Source organism: Heliconius melpomene, chromosome 5, assembly GCF_056956725.1.
Source record: "Heliconius melpomene rosina isolate 202511_hmr_F chromosome 5, ASM5695672v1, whole genome shotgun sequence".
Lineage (NCBI taxonomy): Eukaryota > Metazoa > Arthropoda > Insecta > Lepidoptera > Nymphalidae > Heliconius > Heliconius melpomene.
Genome location: NC_140393.1, coordinates 558,416 through 578,059, shown reverse-complemented (window position 1 = coordinate 578,059; position 19,644 = coordinate 558,416). Strand labels below are relative to the sequence as shown.

Genomic DNA, 19,644 nt, shown 5'->3' with positions numbered 1-19,644 from the left:
ACGAAAATCTCGATTCGTTTGTAAGTATCAATATTTGAATTTCTCCTTAGCGTATAAGCTGAAAGTGTGGTTATAAAACAAATTTCCATTCATAATATAGTTTAGCGTGTATTAGCGTGTGGTGTACCGTTAGAGCTATGGAAATCAGAGCAAAGTATGGGTGGTCTGACATGAAGTCCGATAAAATTGGAATAATTCGTAGTGGCACAGCGTATTTCTGTAAGCAGAACGGCTGTGTGTTCGATTCCCAATCGGGGGAATGAACTTAACTATATATTTTCATTTCCTTGCTCTGGTAACATTTTTTCTTTTGAGTTCCTCCACTTTACACGCTTATCTGGAAAGTGCGGCGGAAAGTGGGGAACGGAATGTTTTCACATTAAGTACCTACATGAAGCTGTGGAAACTAATGCCGCGTTTTGTGGTTTGTTAACTCTTATTAAGCGGGAAACGTGAAAATAACTTCACCAAGTGGGAATCGAACCCACAACTATAGCGTTTATAGATAGATACTGAGCATCTACGCACCGGCCTTGAGAATATATTTAAAAAAGTATGAATAGATAACTGAATATAAAACCTATTATGATATAAGAGGATGAAACATTTCCTCATTTTGCTAGCGAAGATAATGGAGTGTGGAGTAATTTTAAAGTGGAATGAAAATTTTAAAAACCTTTGAAGATGAAATGAATGGAAATATAAAATAAAATTTTGGATTGTTTAATGTGAATTGTAAATGTAACATAAAAATTTGTATTTGTAGGGTACGTGAAGAGATACTAGTGTTTTAACATTCTTTTCTCGACTTCTTTACCATTTAAAAATAAAATTGCAATACGGTTGACGAGTCGTCGCCGCTATGAAACTGTGCGGGCTTTTTATAGGATTTTTTGTTACATTTATGTCGGATTTAAATTGAACGCAGCTGGATTTGAATCCATGCTTCTCGGAAACTCTTTATTTTTGAAATTCGTTTACATGCTCTCATAACGAGGCAAAGCTCGGCGTTGAGTTCCACTATTTAACACTTAATACCTCCAGAATTCGGCGGAACGTGGGGAAGTAAAGTATCCTAATGTCTTAACGAACAAACTTAGGAACCTAGTTGAGAGCCTTTTCTTTTATTAACTTAAGCCTGGCCTTTGTTTTCCATAATTGCATAATAAATGACAGATGTATGGTCATGCCTTATATAGAAAAGCTTTAACTAAGAAACCTTCATAATAGCTCTGTTAGTTGCTTACAAAACAGCTGCCTTTTACCCCCTTTGAAGTTCTTTTGAATTAAAAATAACGCATTAATACGACAACAATGTCAGTACAAATGATTATAATCTACCGGATATTATGGGTTGTATTCCTGCTTGAGGTAAATATTCATTATTTATTTGTACCTATTACTATTTAGTTCAATTTATACAAGATATACAAGAGCTTCATCCGACCGGTTCTTATATACGGCAGCGATGTTGGCCAGCACTATCTCAGCACATTCAGGAGCTTCACATCACGGACGTGAAGATGCTGAGGTGGATGTGCGGCGTATCGCGGTCTGATCACATACGTGACACATACATTGGAAGTCGTCTTGGACTCCTTGACGTAGCAGATAAGCTTCAAGAGCGTCGCCTGAGATGGTATGGCCACGTTGCGCGCCGGCCTAGGAACTATGTTCGATGCAAGTGCGTCGCTATGTCTGTCCCTGGAGTTGGATGTCGTGATGCAGGACATGAGAGCCAATGGTCTTACCACACAGGACGTTACAGATCGTGCAAAGTGGAGTAGGTTAAGCAGGAAGGCAGACCCTGGCAACATTCGCCGAGATTCGCCGCCATGAGGAAGAAGAGGAAGAAGACTATTCAGTTCAATTTATATAACAAAAAAAAAATCAGAAAGCGCGAGTCAAAACTTTTTAAATAATTATTGATAATAGTTTAGTTATTTTTTAAATTAAATTACGTACAAAAGTGAACCCACAGGATTTTCTAATCACCATTATAACCCCTCGAGGTCTACTCACGTTAATTACGAACACAATCAAAATCGTAAAAGCCTATTAATTCACTCGACAGCTGATTTATTAGGGTTATGAATAGTTTTGTATGGCTTTGTTCATTCACATGTAAAACCCTTTTTCTTTTTTTTAGCTTTACACTATATCCGGGAGAATCATATTAGGCAAAGGGAACCTGGGAACCACCTAGTTATCTATTAAGATATTTCTGTTCCCCACTTTCCGCCGAATTCTTGAGACATTGGGTGTTGAGTAGCGTAATTCAACACCGCACTTTACTTCGTTACCAGAGTGAGGGAATTGTCAGGTATTAGAATTGAAAATAATAACTATTGTGGAACGCCGAGATTCAGCGTGCTCCTTGGGGAGTATAGGGGAGCGCTACTCGAAATTTCTACGGCAACGAAATAGAACGGGATCTTAAGTTTTGTAATGAAGGCAAGCGAAGTTGCAAGCTATAACTAGTATCGGTAATAATATTGATCTGTCCAGTAAAAGCCGTTGCAATGATTCTCTACTTCACGCGTAAGTACAGTTCGAGTGTACACGCGATATTGTTTTTGACACGCTTATGTCCCCATATTTGTTTTATTTAAATAATTTTTCAATATTTTTATTTCCTTACAAACGTTTTAGATCACTATTTTTTTTAGATCCATCTTAGCGCAGGTACAGGCGACTGTAAACGAGACAGGTTGTGGATTCGATTCCTACTCGAGAAACTGAAACATTTAATATTTTCATTTAATCGCTCTGGTGTCAAGGCGCGCTGAGTTTCACCATTCAACGCGCGAAGCTTCTTAATTTGGTGTAAACTAAGGAATGGAAGCGTCTTAATGGAGAATTGGGAATGGAGGTCAGGTTCCCAGATTCAGTTTCCCTATGTCATACCTACCAGCTAGCTGCGGGATCCAGCGTGAAGATAAAAAAGAGAGTAAAAACCCTTTCGTACCTTTACATACCTACACAACATATCTACGAGGTATACATTACTACAGACAATCTACGTCGATATCTGAAACTCACGCAAGCACCTCAGCGAAGTGATTGCGCCCGCCGGCGGTACCTACACTACAATATATGTATGTACAAACGTACTTCTAGCCTCCCTGCCCCCAACTTGTTTAAGTATTTTACCTTTATGTGGAACTGTGGTTAACTTAAATAGAAATGAAGTAAAGGAATTTGTTAATTTGTAATGTTATTTATATATATGTTATTCCTTATTGTAGTTGGGAAAGAAAAATGTTATTTTAAAAAACTTATAAAAACTGAAAACTGTAGTTTCACTGTTGAACCTAATAATAACCATAAATTGACATTAAAGCTATAGATAAATGGGCTATAAATTATATCCTATCTAAGTTGCTAAATCTTTTATACCAACATCATCAGCAAGCTAATGCTAAGCAAGCCCACTAAAGGTTCCGTTCAAAAATTGGAGGTCTCGAGGTATTTATTTTTTCTTTATTGCAATAAAAATATATAATAACTAGCGACCCTCTTGCGGCTTCGCCCGCTTTAACTACTGGATTTTTCATATAATTTATGTTTGCAAAGCACTTAAGATGTGAAAATTAATTAAACCCTAATGCAACCCGCATTTTCGTAGTTTCAATAAGGATTTTCCAATTGTTTTACACAGCAAGGATTTTAGTAGGTACTGTAATTTTAAATCTGTGCTACTAATCTTTTCAAGTACTTATTAAAATATATTTAAATGATTATTTTTAGATAGTTAAATGACTATTTTTAAACGGAAGAAATTATAAACAAAAACCTACCTACTAATAACTACTACAAAAAATATGAAACCAAATATATCGCGCTGAAATAATACATTCAACTCCAATTATCCAATACGTGCAAACGCATCTAAATCTTCGTTGTTATAGAGGCAGGCTGGTTTTTTTTTTTGAGCTTGTGGTTAATGCTGAAGAGGGTATTCTGTCCCTGATGAAAAGCAAGCACTACGTGGCTGCGGGGAGGAAAATGAAATAGAATGCATCGGCCGGGAATCGAACCCAGGCCGCCCGCGTGGCAGGCGAGCATTCTACCACTGAACCACCGATGCGTGTGAGGCAGGCGACGCGGCGGACGCATGGCGAGTGGCGAGCCGTTTCGCAGCAAGAATTTTTTGATATTGTAACAACTTCTAAAGTACTTATTACAGTAAGAGTAAAAGATAGTTTTGATCTACATTAAATGGCCAATGTAACTAATATACTTATTTATATGCTGAGAGTAAGGGATAAGTGAAACTTGACTCAATACAGTTGATGTGTGAACGGCGGGATGTGTCAATAATTAAATGCGTTTTTCTCTAAAACTATTCGCAATTTCGAAATTGTGTAAAAAGCAAATTTTATCTTCGTTTAACGTAGAAAATTAATAAAGTATTTTAAAGGATAAGGATTAATACCATTATGGAAAAATATGACTCACAATAAAAAATGTATTGAAATTATTATTTTTAGACAGAAAAATGATCACTACACGGTATTCTTAAAAAATACGAATATGCCGTCGCTAACTTTTTTGTAAATCTTATTAAGAGGAACAATACTCCAGTACATTTTTTTCATGTAGTACTTACCATTAAAGCAGCGCATGCGCGAAAGTGTCTCAAAGGGTAGGACTTTATACACATTTATCGTATTTATGTTAATTTACATAAGAATGTACAAATAATAAACTATATATAAACCTTCTATGAAAAATACTTGACCTAATGGTGAAAACCGCATTTAAATCCGTTGGGTGGTTTAGAAGAAGAAGAGTTAGAAACAACAGACAGACACGAAAAGCGACTTTGTTTTATAAGATATAGGATAAATTAAATGTGGTGTCGTGGGACACCAGGTAGGAACGAAGTTTCTTCGGCTAATGTAGGATCGACACAAATTGCAAAAAAGTCGTGCTCAATTTTATGTAGGTTTTCTTTATTTTTCTCTTAAATTTTGCTGATTAGTTTTTATTTAAGTACAAGAAAGTATTTAGGAAATTCAGTATTTTAGGAAATAATAAATATATAGAAAGAGGGAGAAAGAGAAAGGTATTATACACTACTCGTCTGTGTATGCGACTGTCGTGCCTGCGCACGTCTCATTTAACGGTTTTATTCCACGTATTTTTCTTACGGTTTTACTATCACATTTTTTTCAGTTCGGTCACGCATCGAAATCCCTATCCCTTCCAAGCCAGCCGTAAGGAACTTCGTTCAAATAAACAAATACATAAAGACATTTCGTGTACAAAGGTGGACTTATCTCTAGAAGACATCTCTTCCAGTCAACTAGTGAAAATGGATGAGTGAGAAGCGAGTAAAAAACAGAGTACATTATCAGTTCTAGTCTGTTTTCTTGAGGTATCCCTCACTAGAACTAGCTTTAACTTTTTGTAGGATTTAACCATAAATGTATAGTTTTCAATTATTTTTCTAAACTTGTCTACCTGTAGATAATTTTGATTCCCGTTTCAGTGTCGAAATACGAGTTTTCTACTATATAAACGGCTATATCTTTTTTCTAAGTAAATGTAGAAATACGATTGTTTCAGTAAAGCATAAGACCGTACATCTGAGTATATAGTTTGAATTGCAACTTAATATCCCCAAACGTTACTGAAATAAAGGCTCTTGATAAACAGACAGACGGACAACAAAGTGATCTTAGAAAAGTTCCTTTTTTTCTTTGAAAGGTACGGAACCCTAATAAGAACTCAGTATAATTATTAAGATTTTAGTTAAAATTTTAGCCAGCACTCGACAGGAGCTTCACAGTGTATCCTGCTCACAAGGTAGGCAGATGAACCCTGGGAACATAGTGTTAAGACCTCTCATTAGGACCCTTCGGTTACCTATTTACAGCCGAATGCCAGAAGGATGTGTTGAGTTTGGTAGTTGGAAAATACTTTTCCCACCAAAAGTTAAAAATACGGAAGTATTCTTTAAACAAAGTGATGTATAGTTTGAAATATCGCTAGCGTTAGTGCCAACATTCGAAATTATTTTGTAAACGATATTACAACTCACAGCCTAAACTCGTCATTCAAAATTGAAATTGAACTCGTAAATGGCGCTAAAAAGAATTAACAGATTTTTGTATATTTTGTTGAAGTGTTATTTAATATTTTTCATTACAAATATAAAAGGTAAGTTTAATTTTTATAAAATGTTAAAATTACTCATACGTGTTTATTGATTTGTCATTTCGGCGGAAAAAAGGAAACGGAGTGTTTTACCACTAAGTTCCCAGGTTCGCTCTTCCTGCTATGTGCGGGATATAGCGTGAAGCTAAAAAAAGAATAGAGAAGCTCAATGGCAAGCACTTTGCCTTGTTACCAGACCGGGGAAATGAAAATAATTGTCTCCTCTGAGAGGGTATCGAGTCCACAACTATCGTAAAGTAAAACGCTCTCATACTAGTACCACTATAACAAATTAAAATTAAGATCTATTTTAAAATAATAATAAAATATATGGACCAAAAGTCTGAAATAAAGTTTATATTATTATAGCGACAGAAAATGCTCGATCTGGTGTCAAATGGGAAAACATTCGTTGTTCCGTCGACACGCAGCAAGCGTCGACGGGGGGCAAAGTTAGAGATATATCCCGCTTCCCTTGGTTTGGTGTAGTGCAGCATACGTTTTGTGAGTGCTTTACTAATTTGTTTTTTTAGTATCACGCTGTATCCCGCATTTAGTAGGGTAGGTAAAGCATATCGCTACTGAAGAAAATAATCAAAAGGAAAATAAATATAAAAATCAAATCTTCGCAGTCTACATTTACCTCCAAGGCCACACCTTTTTGACCGTACTATAGTCTAGGTCTTTAGACCTAGTATATATCTATAGGTATCTATATATGAGCAAAATAGACCATATATCTATATACACCATACATAAGTATCTATATATGGTCAAAAAAATATACGTCATTTGATTTTTATCACTAAATATTTTTATTTCTTAAAAATAAATAATAAACTGGAGACTATGTGATGAAAAAAAATTATAATTCATCATCATTATCATTATCATTAAAATGATACACATGTGGGCGTTAACCCGTTACTAATAGACGTAATACTTTTGATTGTGGGAACTAATAGTTCACGAAAATAATACAAATAGTTTTAGCCTTCATATGAGACTATATTATTTTGTTTTGCTTCAAATAAGTTTGGAATATTGTTTAAATCTGTGGATTTACTGGCTGACATTCCAGGAAATGAAATATTTTTCTTCTTATTTTCAATTCTTCGCTCTGGTTGAGGTAAAACGCGGCGTTGGGTTTCAGAATTCAGCGGAAAATGGAGAACGGAATGTGTTAACACTAGGTTCCCTTGGATGCGCGTTTACGATGCGTTAGCGTGATGCTAGAAAAAAACATTGAGCATATACAGACATACTTGAGTATATATAGAAACATAAAAAAAAAGTATAAAAATTTAAACGTAGTTACCTGAAAATATTTTTCTTCTATTCTTATTATGGAATTGACTAGAATAGAAACACCCCATACCATATTTAATTTTTTGTGTTTGTTCGTAGATTTGGGAGGTAAAACCAGATTCGCTGTAACAAGTGGTGTCCTCATACATCCCTCGCACGCCATAGCACCGGCTGAAGATATTGCCAGGATACAATTTCCGAGCTTAGAGTAAGATTTTTGATTGATATTGCTTAGTTAAATAATTTTAATTTTTTTTTTATTGTAATTTTAATATATCATATGAAAATTAAAAAAGGTAAATACAAATAATAATTTGAAAAACAATTATTATGTTTGTAGAAAGTTTTTATATATTTACAAACAACAACAACTATTAATTATTTTAGTTCACCTCTACCTACAAAAAATATTAAATTAATAATATTCACGTTTATTTTTATTTATTTTATTATAGAAATAATACAAAATTCATTGTATGGCAGAGTGAAAGTCTGAAGTATTCTTTGGACATTGAAAGTTATTATTTGGCACCAGAATACCTAGAAGGTATCACCTTGGCCAGTTTGGCACTCTTGCAAATTGCCACATTTGGAGGTGGTTCTAGAGGTAAGATTTATATTAAAGGCTAGTGGGCCTGAGCGGGGCTACGCCCGCTTGAAATAGATACCTATATTAATTATTATTAAAAGATACCTATATTAATTATTATTAAAAGATTCAGTCAATTCAGTAAAACAGTTGTATAAAATAACTGTTACGGCAATTAGCAAATTTGTCGAACTAAGTACTTTAAATTGACATAACTTTTTATTTATGAACCGATTGTAATAAAATAAACTCTATAATGTTTTCGAAAGCTTTTCAGAATCCAATAGTGAAAACCGCATCTAAATCGGTTAAGCCGCTTCTGAGATTAGCGATAACAAACGCACAGACAAACGGACAAACAGACAAACAGACAAACAGACAAACAGACAAACAGACAAACAGACAAACAGACAAACAGACAAACAGACAAACAGACAAACAGACAAACAGACAAACAGACAAACAGACAAACAGACAAACAGACAAACAGACAAAAATTTTAAAATTTTTGTTTTGGGTTCTATTACGTTAATAAGGGTTCCCAATAATATATTTATTTAAATATCTTCCAAGTACAGACGCCGAATCTCTTACGATTTTATTATAAGTATAGAATTATTTATTCATGTTAAGTTATGTCTTTAATCTTTACTCAAGAGATTGAGTATACATAAATTATGAATGAACGAGTTCCGCTACTTCACAGTTCACACGTACATATCTCGGATATTGGACGGAAATTGGGGAAGGTCCTAACACCTCTGGTGGTTCTGCTTTACGAGAGAAAGCATGAAGCTGCTCTATTTGTATTTTATTTATATATTAATCAGCTTCACGCTGCATCTCGCACGCAGCAGCGTAGGCAGAGGGAACTTAGTGCTAACACATTCTGTTTCCCACTTTCCGCCGAATTCTGGTGTTTCCTGGTTGTTTGTCTCGACACCAGAGCGACGAAATTAAAATATAAATTTAAATAAATATTTTATTTCCTCGAGTGGGGATCCAGCCCTGAACCAGTTGTATTTACAGTCACACTTTATGCCCCTGCACCACGACATTGATAAATGGCTCCAATAATAGATTTTCTCATATACAATTTTGAAAAACATTGCAAAGCACGGCGTTGAATTCCGCCACTCAACACACAATATCTACATTATTTGGTGGAAAATGGAGAACGGAGAGTGGGCCCTTTCTACCTACATAGGATTACAGCGTGAAGTTAATGTAATACATATTATAGATATAATATAATAACTCTATTCTAGCGCCAGTACTGCCGGTGTGTTTGCCGACGAGAGGCGCTGGAATGTTAACTGACTTGTTCGCGGTTAAGATGACTGACGGTAATTAATATATGCATACACGAATATAATATGTTTATTAAGATTAATGTCTGTACATGTGTGATTTTTTTTATATTTAACTTAATTATGTATATTGTAGATAGTAGAGTTGAGTTCCGCCGCGCACCAAGCAATGATTTCAATATTCAACGTTATTTATATTATCAACATACTTTTATTATATCGTTTGATTATCTTTGCCAATGTAGAACTAAAAATATTATTTCTATGTGCAAACTAAAAGAAGGTCCCAAAGTAAATAGTTTTTGATATAAAAGAGAAAGAATCTCACGCTCTCATACTTTAATTAAATAATAAAATGTAATTGTTAAACTTAATAATTGACCTAACTTATTAATTGAGTAACTAATTGTTAAACCTCGAATTATAAAAATCCCAACATATATTCTTTTTTCTTCTTAAGTATCTTTTTAAAGCTTTATTTTCTTTAAAACACTTAAAGTTATTTGTTTTAATTTCACATTTTTTCCCTCATATAGAATTATTTTATTAGATTAGATTAGATGAGATTTTATTATTTTTATTTAGAAGGCAAAAAAAACCTAGTGTTAAAGCATATGTGGCCCACGCCCCCCAAACTCATCGCCGTATTTATTATGCCAGAACGAGGAAATAAGAATAACATAAAAATAATGAGTTTAGAACCCACAACCATCGGATTCGAAGCTGCCCCACTGCGCAATGATGATCTCATTTATAATAACATCAATTTTATTAGATTTTTCCATTTTTTTTAGATAGTGGTGAAATTGAAAAGGAACTTGTGCCAATGGAATATGTGGACAGCCAGGAGTGTGAAGAATTCTATCACAAAAATAAAGTAATAATAATTGAGAAAATCGTAATTTGTTTACTATAGAATGTACGTCATTGGTCGTAAATGTGTTATATAAGCCAGTTGGTTTTTTCTTTCTTGCAAAAAAAATATTGACTTTGAAGATATTAGTAATGTCCGCAGTAACTGTTTGGTTGAACGCACTAATCTCAAGAACTAGTTGGAATAAAATGTTGTTTTGTGTTCAATATTCCATTTATCCAAAAATTGTACACACTATTGCTGTACCTGCAGTCAGAGTATTTGAGTGTATCACTTGTTATACATTACTCTTAGTTACATCTGTTGAACATGCAGGTAAAGCCGCTGGTGAAAGCTAGTATATAATATAAATTAATTGCAGTTAAACTATAAAAAAATGTCGCCAGTCAAGTCAATATGTGCCAAAGCCCTAAACATGACGGCTCCTTGCGTGTGGGACGGCGGCGTCGCCCTCATTACCAGACAAGTATGGGGATTTTGGAAATTAGTAAGTATTTTCCTATTTTTATAGCAAACTCATATTAACAGTCTTTTATATTATTATTTTAAAGTACAGGTTCGATTTCCTCCTAGCGAAAATTGTTTCTATTTAATTGTCCTCTAGCTCGAATGTAGATCTTCTAAATCTTTCAGCTCAAATGTTGGGAATAGACCGCATGATATAAGACAAACATAGTTTTGAAACTTACATATGTTTTTATACATATCCTATCCTATCCTATATCTTATAAAACAAAGTCGCTTTTTGTGTCTGTCTGAACTTTCTAACTCTTCTTCTTCTAAACCACCCAACGGATTTGGATGCGGTTTTCACCATTAGGTCGAGTATTTCTGAGGGAAGGTTTATATATAGTTTATTATTTGTACATTCTTATGTAAATTAACATAAATACGATAAATGTGTATAAAGTCCTACCCGCTGAGACACTTTGGCGCATGCGCAGCTTTAATGGTAAATACTACATGAAAAAAATGTACTGGAGTATTGTTCCTCTTAATAAGATCTACAAAAAAGTCCGCGATGGCATATTCGTATCTTTTAAGAGTAACGTGTAGTGATCATATTTCGGTCTAAAAATAGTAATTTCAATATATTTTTTATTGTGAGGGATATTTTTCCATATTGGTATTAATCCTTATCCTTTAAAATACTTTATTAAATTTCTACGTTAAACGAAGATAAAATTTGCTTTTTAAACTATTTCGAAATTGCGAATAGTTTTAGAGAAAAACGCATTTAATTATTGACACATCACGCCGTTCACACATCAACTGTATCGAGTCAAGTTTCACTTATCCCTTACTCTCAGCATATAAATAAGTATATTAGTTACGTTGGCCATTTAATGTAGATCAAAATTGTCTTTTCTGTTTTTCATTTTAATAAGTACTTTAGAAGTTGTTACAATATCAAAAAATCCTTGCTGCGAAACGCGCCTCGCGACGTTATGCTTATACAAGCGAGTCCGCCGCGCCCGCCTGCCTTACACGCATCGGTGGTTCAGTGGTAGAATGCTCGCATGCCACGCGGGCGGCCCGGGTTCGATTCCCGGCCCATGCATTCTATTTAATTTTCGTCACAGGCAGCCACGTAGTGCCTGCTTTTCATCAGGGACAGAATACCCTCTTCAGCATTAACCACAAGCTCGAAAAAAAAACCCGCCTGCCTTTATAGCAACGAAGATTTAGATGCGTTTGCACGTATTGGATAATTGGAGTTGAATGAATATACTTTTATTATATTAGTGAATCAATTTTACATTTTTAAATATAAATTATTATAAAAAAAAATATATTTAAAAATATAAAAAAACCACTCTTCCGAGGGCGGGACAAGGGTCCAAGCCATCGGTGGCTAGGGCTCCAGAGAGAGGAACCTCCGCACAATACGTGCCGTCTCAAGTAATAGTTGAATGTATTATTTCAGCGCGATATATTTGGTTTCATATTTTTTGTAGTAGTTATTAGTAGGTAGGTTTTTGTTTATAATTTCTCTTTAAAAATGGTCATTTAACTATGTAAAAATAGTCATTTTAATATATTTTTATAAGTACTTGAAAAGATTAGTAGCACAGATTTAAAATTACGGTACCTACTAAAAAATCCTTGCTGTGTAAAACAATTGGAAAATCCTTATTGAAACTACGAAAATGCGGGTTGTATTAGGGTTTAATTAATTTTCACATTATCTTAAGTGCTTTGCAAGCATACATTATATGAATAATCCAGTAGTAAAAGCGGGCGAAGCCGCAAGAGGGTCGCTAGTTTACTTATAAGAGTATTATCTATTTATATATATTAACTTTTACCTAAAATTTAGCTTCCAATATTCTTATTGAAAATAAATGATAACCGTATAATTACCTAAAGTAACGATAAAAAGTAGTGCCTAATCACTACATTACTCAAATCAAGATAGGATTCAGTGTCCGAGGTCCCGGTTGTGGAGCACCGACGCGCTTCATCAACATTATCGACCACCTGTTCTGGATCGATGAGATGATATCACAAGTACCTTACAACGCTAAAGAGGAAGACCAGCCTTATATATATAGAAGGGTGTCTCCTATTAAGCTTATTTTGTATAAGGGTAAGGGTATATTTTTATTATTATAAATCGCGGCACGTGGGGAACTTAGTTCTAAGATGCTTTTTGGCAAAAGAAGTGAAGCTGCTATTTTGGTAATTTATGCTTTTTTGTTCTACTTCACGGTGTATCCCGCACACGGCTGAGTTGTTGGAACCTGCGAATCCAGTGTTAAGACACTCCTTTCCCGTCTTTCTAGAGGCATTGGGTATTGAGTGACAGAAATTAACGCTGTGCTTTGCCTCACTGCCATAGTTAGTAAATGAAAATATGAAATATTTCTTTTCTTCGAACTGTCAAGCTTTTGTGTTTCGGTCGCACGCTTGTGCGCCTGGGACACGACTGGCCTCAATTAAAATGTTTATTACATTAGACAAAACAACATAAAATGCATTTAAAACCTCTTTAATATATAATGTAATATTAAAGCATAATTTCACATAGTATGTATATTTAAATAATATGTTTTAAATAGCTAAGATCCGTCTCCCGAAGGACATCGGTGTGTGCGAGCGTCAGAAACGCGGGCATGTCATGTATAAAGACAATGCTGAAGTGATCACTAACAAGAACTTCGCGCAAGGATTCTTTTTTGTAAGTCATAGTTGTTTTTAGCTTTACGCTTCACCCCTTATGTAGCTGAGTAGGGAAAGAGAACTTACTTTCTTAATTTAGATTTTGCCTGTTTTGTGGTGTAACTCAACATCGTACTTTGTCTCTTCTCAATGTCAATACGGAGCCAGATAGATGACAACCTTCAAAATCGGCAAGACTGTGAGACAGTGGGAATCGAACCCACAACCTACCGAGTCTACAGTAAAAATAATGTGTCCTCTCAGATGTCGGTGGCGCAGGTGGCGCAGGTGAACTGCGTGCAGGTGTCCATCGACGCGATGGCGCGCACCAACGCGGCCGTCTGGTCAGAGCACCACTGCCACCGCGACCTCACCGGCAACCGGCTCGGACATTCCATCAGGGACTACAAGCAGTAAGTGAGGGACGAAAAGGTTTCCAAGGGCGTGTACAAAAATTTGGGAAGTGTGTTTATGTTTGCACACGAAACAAAATGTCATATCTAGATCCTTTCCGATTTAAATGAGGTATAATCTGAGTAAAGGTACAGTTTAAGTTTCATCAAAATTGGTTCATTAGTTTTTGAGATATCAAGGAATTATTGAAGTGGACATGTATAATGTTTAATGTTCATTTGTTTAAATTACTTTTATTGTATTATATTTTATACATACAGACTAGATCTAATAAGTTGGACATTCTCCATTTCCATTCTCCAACCATGAACACTTCCATTTTCAGATTTGCGTGTTTCGTATACTTCAAAAGCGTCACGTTCATACAGTTTCACTTTCAATTCTCCTTCAAAGCGTTGCTCGAAGTGACCATGTTCGGTCGCGAGGAGGTTCCCAGGATCATTCCCAACCCCTACTATTCCACTGAAAGTACTTACCACTGGGTACCGACGTTCGATAGGCTTAGAAAAACTTATTTTATACCACAAACGTCGTGGTGGTGGTCGATGTAAGAAATATATGATGTATTTAAAATTGTGCTTTTGTTTTATTTTCTACCTACTTTGTTTTTTTTTTAGTTGCACGCTGTATCCCGCATATAGCAGAATAGATAGAGGAAATTTAGTACTAACAAACTTTGTTCCCGACATTCCACCCAATTTTCGGGAAGAATTTTTTTTTATTGCATGTTGAGTGACGGAAATTAACGCCGCGCTTTGTCTTTTTACTGGCGGACGAGAAAATGAAATTAATTCAATCCTCCGAGTAGAAACCAAACCCGCAACTGTCGCGCTTACGGTCAGACACTGTGTTGGCCTAGTAATTAAATTAAAATTAAAAATTTAAATCAGCTTCACACTGTATCACTGCACACAGCAGGGTAGGCAGAGGGTGTTAAGACACTCCGTTCCCCATTTTCTGCCGAATTCTGGAGACATTGCGTGTTGAGTGGCATAACTCAACGCCGTGCTTTGCCTTGACACTAGTGCGAAGAGATGGATCGAGTGGGGATCGAACCCACAACCGACGCGTTACACGCGTCACACCCTTGTGCCGCTTTTTATTTATTTTATTTTACATAGAAGTTTGATATATTTATAACTATTACTATACATATTACATATACATATATTAATCAATCATCCATAAGATAACACAACGTTAACTCTTCCGGTACCTAACAAGTGGTTTTACTACAAGTGTTTTATTTTAATTGATTCGTTAAAAAGTTCGGTTAATTAAAGTATTTTGTAATTCCCTCTCTGGACAAAGTCAGCTCTTTTAGGCCAGACGTCTAAACTATACAGGTTGTGAGTTCGATTTCCACTCGAGGATATAAAATATTTAATATCATCCTATACTCAGAGTGGTAACAAGGGAAAGCGCGGCGTTGACTTCCGCCACTCAACGCGCTATGCCTCCAGGTTTCGGCGGAGAGTGGCTAACTATAGTGGGTATCTATCAATCTAAATGAAATTTGATTCAATAAAACACGTCACAAATTCGATTCTCAACAACGACAAATTTAATGTTCAATATCCCTAACAAAAAAGAACAAAAGGTTATCTAATGCGGGCTAAAGCGTTAAAAAAGCTAGTTTTGAACAATAAGTTATAAAGCTATAAAGATAAAATGCGTAGATATTATGTGGGTAACCGCAACAGGCGGTCGAAACTACTGTTTACACCTTTTTCTCGTATCTCTCGCATTATTACATGGTAAATAGTAGTAAATGGTAGTGTTTCGACACTCCCTCCTCTTATTTAGGAATGTTGTTACAGAATTGAAGGCCGTACTTTGTTTTATTAAAACAGAAAACTCCATTGTTGCTAATCCACAATGGCAACCGCAACAAAAAAATAAACGTAAAAATGAATATTAAATATTTCCTTTTATTTGGCTATACATTCAAAAATATAGACAAATCACTGGCCATGTTGAAGGATTAGCAATAAGCTAAAGAAACTTCGTAATATCCGCTGATATATCTTGAGATCAAAATCTTAACATTAATTACATTTTTAAATAATATATTGCAACATTATGGATGGACCTTCAAACATTTCGTAAAGCCAGTAAGTATATATATTTTTAGCTTCACGCTGTATCCCGCATATATCAGAGATCAGATTCTTTCTTTCGCCCTAATTTTTGGGATATTACGTGCAAAGTTGCGGGAACCGAACCCTTTAATTACGACCTCAGTTTTGTATGTTAATATTTGACATTTTAATAGTTTTTTACAATAATAACTTTTAATCCCCATATGAGAACTATTTGATCTATTTATTTGAATATGTTGGTTGTGGGTTCAATTCCGATCGAAGATTTATCTAAATTGTATCATAATATGAGGCATTAGAAATTAAAAGGTATAGTGGAAGAATTTCTTTATATTTAAATATTAAAATATCACTGAAATATACAAATGAGAAACCATAGTTCTTGAATACATGTTTTTTATTGATTGAAAAAGATTTTTTGTTACAGAAACGAGAAACCACAAAAGTCATTTTGCAAAAACCACAACAAATTACCAAAAAATTGTAAAAAAGCTATTTTACCGTTGGAAATATTAAGTATAGTTTACTTGTTACACTTAAGGTATTTTTTATACCTGTTTTTTTATTTATAGTGTAGGCAGAGAGAACTAGGGAACCTATATCACCCCGTCCCCCACTTTCCACTGAGGGGCGAAACTCAACGCCATGCTTTTCCTTGGTACCAGAATTAAGAATTAATTATTACCCTGAATGGGAGTCGAACCTACATCCGTCGCGTTTACAGTCTCAACCTTGTGGCCATGCTACGACGATCTCAATGTACATTGTATATTGATGATCGAAATCCATATTGTATAATGTTTATAGTGAAATTTGAACCTACATTGGCAAACTAAAATTTACATAAATGCTGTATTATTATAGAAAATGCTATAGAATCAACACAAATAACTATTGAGATTGAAATATAACTCCCTTCAAATTTTATAACTTCGCGATACTATGTTAAAGCTTAAAATGGTTTACAATTATAGAATTTTGAACTCTATCCCCCTGTAATAAGTCAGTGGAATAACTCAACGTGGCAACGAGTTTTATGTATAAAAGTGACGTTTTCATGACTTCATAGAAGGTGGAACGAGACGCGATTGAATAAAAATAAATTCAACGTTTTAAATATGTTTATATTTCAACAATAAATTTAAATTGATTGACCGTCGCAGCGCAGCAGTTTGTTTATAAGCGCTATGGTTGTAGGTTCGATTTTCACTCGGTAAAATGAATCACTTTCATTTCCTCACTCTAGTGTGGAATAAGACGAAGTGCGAAGTTAAAGTGGGCGAAGTGTCTTAACACTTGATTCTTTCAATCTATGCGGGAAAAAGCGTGAATTTTTTATAAGTTTTATAGTGACGGCTGTGAATTCAAATTTTCTTAGGTATCCATGTATATATTTTTACAAAATCCAATAATAATGTACCGGCAGTTTGATAAGATAGAGCGTTTTTATTACTCAAGTTACAGTATTTTTAATTGGGTTGGTGCAAAGGTAAGAATTAAGAACTAAGGTACACATTCTATTAACTTCCTTTTTTAAAGATATTGTCCCCACACCAAACTAGAAGTTTACATTACATCCTTACCGACTCAATAGTAAATTTATTCACAATTAGGCTATAAACTGTCTAATTTTACGAAATTAGATAGTTACAAACACTATACGAATATCTACAAACACTGTATTACAAATACGTTTGTAATACAGTGTTTGTAGATAAAGACACGCCGTTTTCTACCTTCCGTTGAAAAATACAATACTTAACTATATTTAAAAATAAAATATAAAATCTATTCAATTTTAATTTTAAGGTCTAATATAAAATCAATATTAGGATTGTAGTCGTTTCGTCATTCATTGTATTATAGATTTAATCTGAATTTATTGATAACATCTTCTGAGTAATTTTCTAAACAATTCTGGAAGACCTACATATATTAACAGGTAAATATCCCCACGAGAGGGATATGAACCCACAACTACAGTCACTCAGAATCTTATCAATAGTTGCACATTTGATTTGTAACAATATATAAAAATACATTGTATAAGTTTCTCGAGCTCGAGCGCGTTGATGTCTTTAGTAAGATCGTATCTCAATATTCATCGCGAAGACAGTTACATTCATTTTATTGTAAAATTTTATGATTATTGAGAGATAACGGCAGCAGTTTTATTCTAAAAGTGCCTTAGATTCAAAGATAGCAACATATTCGGTATTTATCAAAGGATGAGTTGTCTATATATTGTAAAGAAAAGTCAATTATGCTCAGGTCTTAAGATATCTTGATGGGGTATTTGGCTTTATAGAATCATTATTAAAATATAATAATGACTTAATAAAATAAATAATTAAATAAATATGTATGTTGCGAATAATTATATTATTAATATATCGTATAATTTAAATTTCATCTGAATTTCATTATGGCGTAGTTGTACAAATAACATTTTATATTTGTATATGTATGTAAACAACAAACATAAGCACTTGATAATCATAATAATTTCAAGGCAAAAATTTCAAAACCGTCTTTACATTAACCAAATATACGCAACCCGAAAACCAATAAGACGCTCACCTGCTGGTTTCAATAAGTCTGTTCCGCAATCAAAAAACACTTGGGGCCCACAACAAACACACTTACACTTTACATCATCATTACACTGTAGCAAACACTTTTATACATTCATTAATAACACTTTTCTAGAACATGCCGAATTATTTTAACAACTTCTTTTCAAACAACACAATTATAAACACAACCACTGCTTACAATGTCTCAGGCTCTACTAAAGTAGACGCTAGTTGCTTGCATTTCTGTCTCACTTACACTCACTGTATTCTCGCTAGCTAGAGGGAGACAGATGATCATAGTAGGTTCAAGTGACTTTTTAGGCTTCGAAAAAGTTGCACTGTATAGGGACATCGCAAGTTATGCGCTGGTCGTTTCTTATTGCGATTTAAACTTGGTTTAATGTGACATAACTCCATACTAACAGACGTGTGTTTTTCTCACACCTTTTGTTTTTGAATTTATAACCCCATTTTAATTGTTGAAAGATAAAAGATCTGAGAAATTACTATTTATGATGGTCGTTTATTAGTTTATAATGTGCCATTATATTTTAAAGGTATTTAATAAAGAAAGAAAAATAAAATATATTATATAAAAAATTGTACATGGACAATTTAAGTGTTGTTGTTGAATACGTCTCTCGATATTATATTTACAATTACAGTAATTATAATTGTAGAGCCTATAATATATCATATATAAAAAAGTAACTACGAAACTGTGTGAACTAAAATTCTTATCAGCGATTTACATATAAATTAAAAAAATAATAGAAAACAATTGTATGGAAAATACATATTTATATGTTTTACTGGAAAATGCCTGGAACTCAATGGAGCGTTCACAATTACGGGATGGCATGGGAACTGAAGACGTAATACAGGTTGTCTCTACATCTATATATAGGTATATATCGTCAGTTTATCACTAAAGAGAGTTAACTCACATATAATAAATATCCAGATAATAAATAGTAAATTGAAACCTTTAAATAGAAAAATTTAAACTGTCTCTACTATTTCTGAATTATAAATACAATTTTAATAAGATTTCTTATTGCTTTTTGTTAAAATAGTACTTTTTTAACAGTTTCACCTTTATTGTTCATTGTCTTGAAATATCTAATATGAGAGTTGACTCTTT

The 19,644-nt window shown here is 34.1% G+C and overlaps 2 protein-coding genes across 2 annotated transcripts in view; one reads left to right on the top strand and one right to left on the bottom strand.

Annotated features, from left to right (window-relative positions):
* Window positions 1-18,726, bottom strand: part of dgo (ankyrin repeat domain containing protein 6 diego) — a 53,657-nt gene extending 34,931 nt beyond the window's left edge. Inside the window, exon 1 of the mRNA XM_085186130.1 lies at window positions 18,505-18,726. The gene's annotated coding sequence lies outside the window, so the exon portion shown is untranslated. The remainder of the gene's footprint in view (window positions 1-18,504) is intronic.
* LOC146538759 (uncharacterized) lies at window positions 1,642-14,398 on the top strand. The gene is made up of 10 exons (XM_085185922.1): window positions 1,642-1,783; window positions 6,520-6,669; window positions 7,573-7,681; window positions 7,929-8,080; window positions 9,331-9,408; window positions 10,167-10,249; window positions 10,608-10,733; window positions 12,662-12,836; window positions 13,309-13,427; window positions 13,673-14,398. The coding sequence occupies exons 1-10, from the start codon at window positions 1,642-1,644 to the stop codon at window positions 13,823-13,825; spliced, it is 1,287 nt and encodes a 428-aa protein (XP_085042048.1). The 3' UTR covers window positions 13,826-14,398.
* Window positions 18,727-19,644: the final 918 nt, after the last annotated feature.

Bases quoted from the DNA above. Each gene is read 5' to 3' on its own strand.
- LOC146538759 (XM_085185922.1), top strand. From the start codon at position 1,642: ATGGCCACGTTGCGCGCCGGCCTAGGAACTATGTTCGATGCAAGTGCG. The intron at 10,250-10,607 runs GTAATAATAATT...AATTAATTGCAG, and splicing joins AATTCTATCACAAAAATAAA to TTAAACTATAAAAAAATGTC. The intron at 13,428-13,672 runs GTAAGTCATAGT...GTGTCCTCTCAG, and splicing joins TCGCGCAAGGATTCTTTTTT to ATGTCGGTGGCGCAGGTGGC.